The sequence below is a fragment of the Melitaea cinxia genome, chromosome 9, assembly GCF_905220565.1.
Source record: "Melitaea cinxia chromosome 9, ilMelCinx1.1, whole genome shotgun sequence".
NCBI classification, from domain to species: domain Eukaryota; kingdom Metazoa; phylum Arthropoda; class Insecta; order Lepidoptera; family Nymphalidae; genus Melitaea; species Melitaea cinxia.
In genome coordinates this window covers 2,310,068-2,323,716 of record NC_059402.1, presented here as the reverse complement: position 1 = coordinate 2,323,716, position 13,649 = coordinate 2,310,068, and the positions used below count along the sequence as shown (strand labels likewise).

Here is a 13,649-nt window from a genome sequence, read left to right as displayed (position 1 = left end):
CTTTCTTAAAAACTTAATGATAAAAAATAATAATTTGGAATAGTATATTTACTATTAAATACTCAAAATATTCAAAAAATTGCGATAATAAAATAAATAAAACTAATAAAAAATATACCTTTGTGAATTACTATGACTGATTATGAAATTAAGCTTTTACTTACTTTTTTTTTAATTTAATTGACTGTGGAATTCTCAACCACACCGCACATTCTTCCTTGTGTCCTCTCTATCATCCTATTCGAAAGTAATTTAAGTCAAATCGTTCCAACTAAAAGCCATAAAACATAGAACTGAATTGAATTTACGTGTGTAAATTTAGACCAATTCTCCTGATATTATTACACTAATTTAAGCGTTGTACGCAATACTGGTTAGCATAATCGGCAAAATCTCGAGTTCTCACGTTGGCTTCCGTTGTGTCTGATGCTGTACTTCCTTTCACCAGATGCTTCAGATACCTCGACGTTTATTGCGAACAGAATAGTAGTAACATGCAATTCAATGTTTATTAAATGTCAGAGTAGTTTAGGAATATTTTCTATAAGTTTAAGGTAAACAGAAAGTAATATTTGAGGGATTTTTTTTAAAAAAGTAGTCGTAATATGTATGTAGCGAAAATTTTGTTTTTTCTTTTTGTCGTTTATTAGAAATTATTGTTTTTCGTGCATCTTTTATATAAATATATTTATTTGTAGTGGAATTTAGGATAGTGTTATAAAATATACAGCCAAGGCGCGCTATCTTACTAGCATTAACGTTTACAATACCTTTATAAATAAAGAAGTTAACGCTAATTTTACACATTATAATAAAAAAACTTTTTTGAATTTTATCGCGGTTTATTAGATTTTTTAGATGCCCGACGTTTCGTATACTTTACAGCAACCACGGTCATGGGAGGAGGATGTCCAATAATAAAGAAGTTGTCTCATACGAATACTGATTAATTCTAAAACAAAAGCTTACAAGTACACTAGCATTTCAATAGCGATGTAGTTTTAGCTAGCGCTTAGTAATGATTCAGACTTAACTAAGTTTTAAGGCTACTATTTCTAGTTACTACTGAAGTGATTCATTTGAATATTTTGCAACACCGTGTTTAAAAACAACAACAACTATAAACCGTTTAGTATCAAAGACAAGATAATTTTTCTGTCTATACGAGGCTTATTATTCAGCAACTTTCTGGCAACTTGTGTAACAGATTATTCGTCATTGTTATCACTATAAGAATCATACTATGAGGTCTGCGTGTTATATACATACTACAATTTTTGTATCGATTACAGATGAGAACATCTCAGACTTATTTCTGTACTAGCTAAATAATATTGGTGCTCAGGAATCCATCAATACTTCAAGAAATACTTTAGCTATAAAGTATTATTTTTAACCGTCAATTATTGGTAATATTCCATTCCAGCTTTGAATTATTTAAAAAAAAAAAATTGTAAGCTTCCTTTTTACACAAGCATACTAATTTCATACTTAGGCTAACCTTGTCTTGTATTCAAGAGTCTTTCATTGCAGTTTAGTGTAGTTTCTCTTACTGAGAGTAACCTCGCTATCAGGTTTATGATAACCGGCACTAAACACATTAAAGGCACGATAGGGAGACCCATAATAACAATCATCCAAATCCAAAAGACATACTTGTACAAATATTCGCTCCAACGCGAAATCGGATTCGCGACAATCATACGTTCGAGAATTGTGGTCACGAAGAACACGTATAGAAGTGAAGATAAACCTGCCCATTCTAGGATAATAGCCAAAACAACTTTACTATCATTACAACAGATATTCGTTTAAGGATATATTCGATCTTAAAAGTCAAAGTCGTGCCTTGTCCTCTCACCCCTGGCATTCAGACCGGTTGCAATCGAAATGTTCTACGTCATATTTGCATGAACCATTTTAAAAAAATACCTTATATTAATAGTTAAGATGACATTACAACTGTGGTTACTAAACATATTTAAATAGCTTTTTATATTTCAATGAAATATTTGTAATGTAAGGTACCTGCGGCAAATAAGGCCCACCTAACTTTAAAACTAAAAAACTCCAAAAATATTTTAAAATAATAAAAATAAATGGGTTCAGGAAAAAGTTTTTTTATTGAGGATGAGAATAAAAGATAAAGAGTAATATAGAAATCAGCATGGAAAGAAATATAACCATTTTTAAAAACTCTTGCCATGGGCTTTATTAAAATACCATTGTAAATTAAGGCCCAATATTAAAAGTTTCCTTTTTTATAAAATTATCAACAAAACAAAGTATTTGACATTTTCAGCTAATCATTCCAACAATTTTTTTTAACATTAACTTAAGAGATATTGACAATGGGCTTTTTTAACTCCTAGGGTTACCCCCTAGGAGTTAAAACTCCACTTAACTTAAGCCACTTTTTAAGTTATCACAAAATTTCTTATGACTTAAATAACATATTCTAAATCAAACTTGCAATTAGGAGCTTCAGAACTATATTCATTTAGAAATATTGTACTTTAATGATTAAGAACTTAATAAACAAAAAAAAAAAAACATTTAAAAAATAGGTACTAATTTACTTAATGATAACGAAATAATTTCTTATCAATTTTGGTCAATCCTAGGCATTTTTCGTGGTACCATATGTGACATTTAACACACTGTCGCATATCCGACACACGATCTTCTTTGCAAGCGCGGCAAAACCAAGATTCTTCTATGAATTCCAGAAATAATTCGGTTGTCATGACTTTCGGTGACATTTTTATGAAACTGCCAGTTGGTAAATTGTCACTAAATTTAGGCTTCTCCCTCTGCCCTTTAAATATTATCATTGGTGAAATAAGAGTCCCGACAGCATTGACCCACATAGCGATTGATACATTTTCAGCATGCTCTGGTGCAATTAAATGTACTCGTCGAGCTCCTTTTTGCGCCAAAACAGTCTGTTGATTATGAACAGTCATCCGGCATCCCTTTTCGTCTACGTTGTAAAGTTTTTCCGGGTGTGTTAATATGTACATCCAGTTCGTCATATAATTTTTTAACTTCTTCAAATTGTTGGCTTGCGATTGGTCTGTTCAATTTTTATGCCCTGGATAGATTCATGAACTGTGCCTTTCTTTTTGAAATTTCTGGATGCCGCTTCAAAAACATCTTCAGCCAATCTTTGCCAGCAAGGTCAACGTGTTTGTTGAAGTTATGTTTTAGCTCATATTTGTCGCAAAACATGAATGCTTGTCTACAAATAAGCTTAGGGATTCGTTGCAACACAACGTTTGCAAATCTTATGATTCTCAATTCCTGAGCTTCATTTATCATTGAAATGCGTCCTAAGCGTCTTATTATATTTCCACTTTTCAAGTGGATCTTCAGCGTACATCTAGGAATATTATATTGGTCTGCAACACCACACTGCGTCAACAGCCCTCGTTCTACAACTGCCATAGCAGAACGCAAATTTTCATGCGTCCACTGAGCCCGTCGTGGAGGCATATCTATTAAATCTGTGAGTAGAAAAAATATGTTGAGTTAGATAAGAAAGATAGGGCAATAAGGCCCATGACCTACTCCAGTGGGCCTTATTAGCCGTTTAGCATTATTTTATAAAACCATCAATTCAGGACAAAAAAGCTCTTACTTTGGATTAAAACCATTGAAATTATATACTCTTATATCTCAAGTTTAATAAAATTATCTTACGTTATTAATTAATAGAAATTCAATCAAAATACTTACATTTATTTGTCACCAATAATTATAAATCCGAGTTCTGTAGCGTAGCCCGTCACAAATCGTTTGCTACTGTCGAGATAGCGGCGTGAACCGGCCGTAAGCTAATGTCGCGGTATACCTATCGGTCTTATGCATGTGTGAGTTAAGTTTGAATCGGAATAGAAGTATTTTAGCGCGAGTTTTCAAATGTGGGCCTTATTACACCTCGGGCCTTATATGCCGCAGGTACCTTAGTTGAAGTAGTTATTTCATTGGTAGTTTGGACAAACAGAGTTACGTTTTAAAGAGCACAAGTTCAAAGTTAGATGGTTAACGATTTAATTCATAATTGTTAGTTCACTCATAACGAAACTATAAAGTTGTTATGTTATATAAGCTTATTATGTTAATGTTATTTTACTGATTTTTACTTTTAAATAATTCTCCTGAAACTTTATCATCAAATTAACTGTTTTCTGAAATAAACATCAAACAACTATTAAAAATCTTTAAGATATTTATTAAGATTTTACAAAGATATATTCATATTTATAAAATATTCCTTTTTGTGTCTCCGACAGTTGAAAACAAGTTTATACATATATTAAATTAAACTTTTTTTAAAACTGCTTATTAATTATTCAAAACGTTTTAAGCTCTTAGATACTTGACTGGAATATTTGGCCCATTAACCAATACTTATATCAACAGAGTAATTCTGAACTTTATGCCCCTAATTTTAAGGTAAACTTATGATGAACAATAAAAGAAATAAATTGACTTTTAACAAGGTCTTGCAAGGAATAGTACATGTTAACTTTGACATTACGATGGTTACGAGAACTGGTTAATTGCGGAATGGAGTCATCATGGTATGGATAGTAAATGTCATAGCTAGTCTGTATCATCTGTTATTTAGATTTATTTAGACAATGATTTCATTAAAACCTTTAATTTGACAGAATACTATGTAAATACTATGTGTGTGTGTGTGTGTGTGTTCGCGGATAACTTCGTAGTTTATGAACCGATCTTGATAATTCTTTTTTTGTTGGAAAGGAGATATCCCTGGTGTGGTACCATGACAAGAAAACTGGGACCTGATGATGGGATCTCAGAGAATCGAACTCAAAAATCCTCATAACTTTTTACTGGGTGTACCGATTTTAATAATTTTTAATTTAATCGAAAGCCGATGTGGTCAAATTCAAATTTCATCGAGATCTGATTACAACTTTTGGAGTAATCTTTGATAATGCGTATTTACTTAACTAATTTTTCGTCTACCTACGTTGTATTACTTGTTGATATAATTGAAGTCGGTTCTTTTTCGTTTGCCTGTAAACACAATTATTATTAAAGTAAAAGACTATATTTTTGTTCTGCTTCCATTTTTATTTTGTATTATGTTATTTATATATGTATTTTTTAATTTTAAATATTTTGCAGTAATTTCGTATTGATAGCCTAACAGTGGTATTTAATACAAAATTTGTAGATCCAATTAACCATTGTTTGTTTCACCATCGTTCCAGACAGCTGAGTAAAAAAAAAAACGTAACAAAGAGTGATTTGGTTTTTTTAACATGACAGTAGCATTTCTATAAAATTGTCCTTTCTTTCTTTTATATAAATATATTATGGTAACCGTGGGAGACAAATGTATATGAAGTATCGGTCTATATCAAATCGAACATTTTAAAGTTATTCTTTCGTAATACAATATGCAAATTTTCATTTGATGAAAGTTTTTATGTCATTTCGATATCTTAATTATGTAACGCGTATCATATTTTCAAAAGTTTGGCATATAAATGACACAATGGTAACAGCAAAGAACTGTGTAATGTGTTATCGATTGCGGTTTTGATGGCCGCATAAGACGTGTATTTGTATATACAGAAACGTGAAACAAAAAACTGTAATTTATCCCGCGCATAAATTGCAGGTAGATTATTAGTAGGCATCTTTATCAAACACGAAGTAATATGCCTTCAAATAATGAGTTAAAAATATTTTATTTCTTTACAAAACGTTCCACAATTTTACAGTTTTATAGCAACTAGCAGTTTTATAGTAATATTGTAGATTCTTTATACATTTACTTTAACAATTAAACTAATAATTACTTTCAATATATTCGTTTTTAAAAGAAAACGCTAACCAATTCTTTATAAGAATGAGTCTTGTAAATTAGAAGTATTGGTGCGAGCCGCATCAGCATTAAAATCTTTACTTTGACGTAACTTCAGTAGTGTATTTTCATATACATTGTCCAAAAGGACTTCGGACTCGCGTTAACAAAATAGTAAAATCCTCTTTTAATGATAATATAAAATTGCACATTTATTATAAACATTGTGGAATGTTTTATTTTATAAAATGCGCGATAAAGTATCAAGTAAATAAATAAATACTCCTTGTTTTGTAAACATGTGGTACTCATGTGTTACATATAGCCTACCACAGTAGATCGCTGCATCAGCATGCTTGCATTTTCATCATTACATTGCGCACGGCACCTACTACCTACATAGGCTCCACGTTAAACAAGCTCGGCAATTGCAAGCCAGCATTGACGTCAATAGAAGTTTTCATTCGAAGCCTGAAATGTGGAAGCGTCACTCTTGGTACAAGCATCGACCAATTGTCACTACTGTTATTTAATTGTAATTTATTATTTTTTTGTAACACATTTAATAAATTAATTTTAAATTTAAATTGTATGTTTTTGGATCCTCCGGCTGCACCCATCTTAATTCATGTATTCATATTGTATTGAAATTGTATTTACATACGTTATGTACATATATGCTCTTTCGCGAAACTATTTAAAATAAAAATAAGTAAATATATTGTGAAATGATTATAGTATTGATAGAAGTACATAGTCATCACATTCATTTTTTAGGTGTTGCTTTGCTATTATTTCTAGTCAAAATTCAGTCACAATGAAAGAGTGTTAGCTACAATCTAGATTTGTTTATTTATAATGGATTGTGTAGAGTAGGTCAGTGGACATAGCGAAATCAGAACTAAGAATTTTTTTTTACTTTATAAGATGACGCGGTCGACTTCCTACAGCCATGCTTCGTCGCTTTCCTAATTAGGGTATACAACCTTTTTGGAGAAATATATCTAAATATTTTTTTCTACCTTTTACTTTGTGGAAAATAAATAAAGCTGCAATGAAAGCTAATAAATAGCATTACTTCTTGTAACCTTAACGTTATTTTTTATGATATTGGGATTAAAATGGGATTTGAATACCACAATTTTTTTTTACTTTTCATTATTACCCATTTGTTTATAGAAATGCCATTATTAATTGTATAATATTATAATAATTGTTTGATAATAATAAAGTTACAGTTGAATAATTTCTCTACTGTCGGTCAGCAACCCTGATACATTTTTCACGCTCATGCAACTAAAGAAAATATTTCGAAATTGTTAAGTAAAGTGATTCAATACAAAATATTTATTATTTCATTACATTCGGTAACAATTCCTTATAATTTAACGGTTCGTGAGCATTTTTTAGATTAATTTAAAACATTTCTAGAGTTACTGAAATATAAAATTATGTACAATAGGCACTGCTTTAGTACTTTATGAACACCGTATTTAGTACATGCATAGGTACCGCTGTTTGGAACTGTGTTGTTTGCGCGCTTCGTGCTGTTAATATAAAATTGGGACATGTGCATGTAAATTACGTGACTGTGATTTTATTTATTTTATAATAAAACACAGTTTTTTGAAGAGAGTAACTGCAGAGTTTCTTGCCTATTCTTCTCTATAAGATCTCTATTCCGAATCGGTGATAGAATCACATCACATCACATCATCATCATCATCATTACAGCCTATACAGTCCACTGCTGGACATAGGCCTCCACAAGTTTACGCCAAAAATAACGTGAACTCATGTGTTTTGCCCATAGTCACCACGCTGTCACGCCTCACATCACATCATAAATAATAAAAACTAATATAATTTTATATTTTGTTGATTGCGCATTATTACCGGCATATTTTTTCTATACTACTTTTTTTAAAGGTTGCTTGGAAGAGATCGCTATAAGTGATAAGGCCGCCTTTGCATGCATTATTTGTTTTTGTATCTAATCGTTCTAAAATGTATCTTCTTTTTTTTGTGTGTGCAATAAAGTTTAATAAATAAAATAAATAAAAATAAATAATTTTATGTATGACGATTCAAAAGTGCTTTTGAAGCCTATAGGAATAAAGACATTTTTGAAGTAAAACTGCTTTTACTTACGCACATTTGACTTGGGGAGTAAGCTGGTGAATGCGTGACGTAAGAGGGAGATAGTGGTTAGGGAAAACAGAAAGAGAGAGAGTTACGTTTCGTAACTTTTTCTTCAGTCGTGTCTAAAGCACACTCGTTTTTTTTATTCTGTTTTTGATTTTGACACATCCACAGAACAGTTGTTTCTATTGTGGAAATAATTTCGATTTTAACGTTAATCGTTCAATGGTAGGTAATGAAATGAAAATGATTCTATATTTTGTGGTAAATAAAAAATAATGTTGATAGCACAAAGGATTAATCAATGAAAATTAAATATTGTGATATTTCTAGAATTCTTTATTTATAAGGTTAAGGCAAAGGTTAATTTTCATAACCTTGCAAATTAAGTAGAACGGAATTTCGTGCCAAGTTATATCATTAGTAAAATGCACTATTTAATTTAAAGATAATTAGCATATATTTAATTAAATGCGTATATAATTTGGTTTATTAATCTTTTATGTGTAAAACAATATTCAACGCCAGTAAATAGTAATTTAAAAGAAGGTAAGTAATGCTTAATAAGAGATGCGCGACCTACAGACACGAAATTGATTACAAAACGTACGTTTCGAATTTTATGGAAATTTCATAATAATACACATTCATAGTACATGACTACCACGTTTACATAATTTCACTCATATGTACAAACGTACGTAACAAAAATATGCACAAACAAACAATGCCTATGTAACTACAGAAACATAGTCATTAAGAAATGTTAGACAATACAGAAATGAACTTGCTACAAGTTATGTAATCCTAGTACTTATCGTTAGGGTACCAGTATATGTTCCTTAAATTAGGGCGTAGCCATTTAGCAGGCTACCGTCGAAGTGAAATTCACGCTAAACTGATTAACACAAACGCAACCGAACTTTTGCTATTATATAAACGAAGATGATAGGACGTATTTGTATATAATTAGCTGTAGCTAGCGATTACTACTGCGTTATTTTACGGTCGCGTGGGAATATCGGGCTAAGTATTTTATGACAATACACGGTTGTCTGCTCCTACGGTAAGCAAGTTAATGTTTGTGTTATAGGTAACAGCCGACTATTAGGTACAGCTAAACACAAATATTACACCCAGACTCCGGCGAAAATCAAATCCGCAACCTGCGGATCAGAAAATAGGGCCACTACAAACGGCGCCAACGGGCTAGTCAAAAAGTATAAAATGTAAACTATAAAGATGGAAATACACACTATAATTTCTTGCACATACCAGGTTGGCTGGTAGAAAATGCATTAGCGTTAAGCCCGCCTTTTTCACACACTTGTATTAGTGTATGGTGCTATGGTACAATAAAGAATTTAAATAAATAAATGAAATAAATACAGAATACATATATGTATTATCTAATACATATATATATATATATATATATATATATATATATATATGTATTCTGTATTTCCATCTTTATCTTAATATATATAAATCTCGTGTCACAATGTTTGTCCTCAATGGACTCCTAAACTACTTAACTGATTTTAGTCAAATTTGCACACCGTGTGCAGTTTGATCCAACTTAAAAGATAGGCTATATTTTATTTTGATATATTATGTTATTATTATATTTCAGAAAAAAATAAGGTGATACTAAGTTCGCCAGGTCAGCTAGTACACTATAAGTTTCATTAACCACCATCCATCTATCCATCTATCCCCATAAACTTAACATTCAACTAACATTCAGTGACATAGGTAGGTACTTCCATTAAGTATAAATTCCACTGTTAATGGTGAAACATTTGAAATCGGTTTTAAAATTGATGCTGTCGTAAATAATTCTGATACACAAAAACGCAAAAGCAGAGTTTAATGCAATTAATAAAAGCATACTATGTTGCTACCTATTATTATTATTATCTTGCTATCGATATTATTATCAAAAATAAAATGGGGTTCAATGACTTTTAATTGATTGACATAACACCAAAAAGTGTGACAGTAGACAATTAAAACAAGGTTAATGAACAATATAACCAGGTTACATCATTTGTACATATTATGAATATCGTTTTGCAATCTATATCTTTCATAATAAGTTCTATATTGACTTGATTTATTGTTGATATGGTTGTCCACCGTTACTCGATTGACCGAAGATAGACAGAGGTCCGTATTGAGTGGCCATCGACTAACGTTTTGTACGTTGATTGATTGATTGATTGGTTTAATGGGTTTCAGTTGTGCCAAGGGAGCACGGTTTTGTACGTTTGATGCCCTTTTAATGGCGACATTGACATCTATTTGTCATTAACGTTGCAACTGTACAAGTATATTTAAAAAATATTTGTTGTATAGTTGTACTGGCCAGTGTTAATCACAAAGTTTACTCCGAAAAAAGTTTAAAACGGTAGTAATATTTTCTTAATTTTATTTTTAAACTAGCTGACCCCGAAAACGTTGTTTAGCCACTATGTTATTAATCCCCTTAATCCCCATTTTATAACTTAGGGGTATGAAAAATAGACGTTGGCCAATTCTCAGACCTACCTAATATGCATACAAAATTTCATAAAATTCGGTCCAACCGTTTCGGAGGAGTATTGTTACTAACATTGTGACACGAGAATTTTATGTATAAGATTATCATTTTAGAATTGCTGTCACAAAAATCATATCGTTTCAGTTTTGTATTTACTGAAATAATTTTTTTTTAGTTGTCGTTATTTTTCTCAAAGTTGGATAGGCTTTTTGTTTTTATAATATTTAAAAAAAAAATGATTTTTATATTTTAGTCGTTTCGGTTACTATACGATAAGCGTCTTTATTGACAGTGAATTTTGATGAAATATTATCAAAAAATGAAGACGCAAGTAAAGGTTTGGAAGTCCAAAATAGTGGCTTAATTCTTTTAAATATTACATTAAATATAACATTAAGTAAAAAAAAGGTAAAATTGATAAAGAATGTAATAGACAGAACTATACCGTGCTCGATAGTGATTGTGATTAGATACTTCTCCAATGTATGTGAACATTTAAAACTGATTTATATATTTTTTAACAATTCAAAAACCAAATTATCTATGAGTAGCACAGCATTACTATTTGAAAGTATGTTACAAACTTAAAGAGCAATAAGAATTGTAAGTATAATAACAGTTTGTATTGTAATGTGAAACAGGTTCAACTTTGAATTACTAAACGTCATTCAAATGACAACAAATCAACAAGTTATTTTATAATGCATCAACGTTTTATTCAATCATATAAAAAATAGGAAAAGTGCCTAGCACGTTACATCACTACTCTTACTGCAATGTCTTAACAACTTGTCGATCAAAATAAAACCTTACTTTATATGTACCTGGAGTTATTTTTACTATAAATCAACATGTATAAGCCTGGCTGGTTGGAATCTTAAACAGGATCTCAAATAGGAAATATTCGAATTTAAATAAGGCGATCGCGAATTGATTGAGTACGAAACATTTTCTTCCTATTTCGTTATCATTTTCTAATGAGTTCTAATGAAATTCTAATTTTGAAATTGTATTTTTTTTTAATACCACGATCGATTTTGGTATTGTGGCTCAAACGTATTTACTAAGTACAGAGTATATAGTATTTACGTATTATAATTATATCTTTAAAATTTAAGAAAAAAAATGTTTCATGATTGTTGTTTTATCTGTGGTGTGGGAGTTGCGTGTTTTTCTATTGAAAAATATTGTATATAAATGTATTAAAATAACATAATTTAAGCTAGCTTTAAAATTTTCTTTCTGTGATTATACCAAGAGATGAGATCACATCGTAGGCTTTCAAGACACAGCTAAAATTCTAGCAATAATAATTGATTAATCATTTACATCATAATCATTTTGATTTATACTTTCATTACATACATATGCCATAAGATTAATAATTGCAAAAAATAGTCTTGTAATATTATAACAGAGTTAAATAATAGAACGTCAATCGCATTTTAACTTTCACATTTTATTGTATCATATATTTCTGTAAATTATAATACTGCAAAATTACGAACGCTCGTGTCATTGAACTCCCATATCATTGACTTTATTGTGGTATAATGTTTGACTTTTTTCAATATCAAAATTTTAACGATTGTGTTTGAGATTTTTTCGAGCACCACGACATTAGTCTAGTCTCCCAATAAACATTTTTTTTTCGTAATATGTTTACATACACACGTGTATTACTCACATATAGTAATCAGTATCACATTATCTGTACGTGTGGGTGTGTGTGTATTGTATTAAGATCCTTACACCTGTATCGAATGAAAGCTCATATCGGCCGCGCCTGTTGCCGTCATCGTTATGTTGACGTCAATTCACTTTCTATATGTTCAAATTATTGAGTAACCCCACTGCGCAGGTTGTAGCGTTCATCATAAACAACATTCCGGACTAAACGATTCCGAATATATTATTTTAACTATATTACTATTTAAATTATGAAATCATAATATAATTTAAACGAGATTTTTTATGATGAAAATATATTTAATAACGCGATATTTTCTAAGTTATTTGTTGGTCATTTTGAGTGCAACCATGGCTCATGCAATACTACCAAAATACCGGGATATCAAAAAGATCATCAATACGATAAATATCCCCGTTTTAGATATTAATGTAGTGACCGTGGTATATTCAAAGCCATTTTTTCTGTCTGAATGTTCTGGTGTAGCAGTGCAAAAGTATAATATACGAGGATGGCGAGTTCTATTTTCGTTTGGAATAAATATTTGTATTGTAATGTTTCCGGTTCGGATGTCTGTCGGTCTCCTCACGATTCCTCGGAGACCACGTTAAGCTGTCGGTCCCGGTTGTTATCATATTCGCTAGCCCACAGTGGATCAGCGAGATAGATGCTCCGATCCTTCTCCTAAATGGAGTAAGAGTCCTATGCCTAACAGTGAATGCAACAGGCTGATTCACACCAATATATTCTTCTGAAACCTTAATCAGTAGCACGGAGACTATAAAGATGCCTGTTCTACGTGTTATCACAAAGACGAGTAACAATTACTCTTAGAAGCGAAATCTAGCGTAACTCAAAGAGTTGTAGATATTCAAAAGAACTATTAATTGCTTATTTTTGTTACAACAATAATGCCTAAAAACAAACTATAATTATGTAACATCTCATATGCTATTCAAATCAGCTTTTTAATGCGGAATCACGTTCTTGTAGATTGCCGGATATTCAAGTCTAAGAATTTCTCCCAACACATGTAAGTTTATACGTGTATATATGTGTGTTTGTGTACTTATTATGTCTTTCTTCACCAAATACAGTACCTTTTCGATGTTACCCGGATATTAAGAATATTTATATATTAAACACTTAATATAATTAACTCAGTTATTAATATATGTTTTATTTTTTTTTAATATTACATGGAAATATTTTATTGGATTAATTATTGTAATTAACTTAGTTATTTAAATATGTTATTATTAATTAATCTTGATTATGATATATATTTTTTGTTACAGGTATGTCAAAACATCACTGGAACTGGTTTAGTTAAGGAAAAGTTTTTAAAGTTTTTAATACATAAATTATAAATTATAATTGCTATTAGTGAAACAGCAGTTTTAAAAAATTGGACTACAAGTCGG

At 30.7% G+C, this 13,649-nt stretch overlaps 1 protein-coding gene across 1 annotated transcript in view; it reads right to left on the bottom strand.

Annotated features, from left to right (window-relative positions):
- LOC123656547 overlaps positions 1-3,035 on the bottom strand; it is a 52,706-nt gene extending 49,671 nt beyond the window's left edge. The window contains exon 1 of the mRNA XM_045592216.1: positions 2,641-3,035. Coding sequence (XP_045448172.1) covers positions 2,641-3,035 — 395 coding nt within the window. The remainder of the gene's footprint in view (positions 1-2,640) is intronic.
- Positions 3,036-13,649: the final 10,614 nt, after the last annotated feature.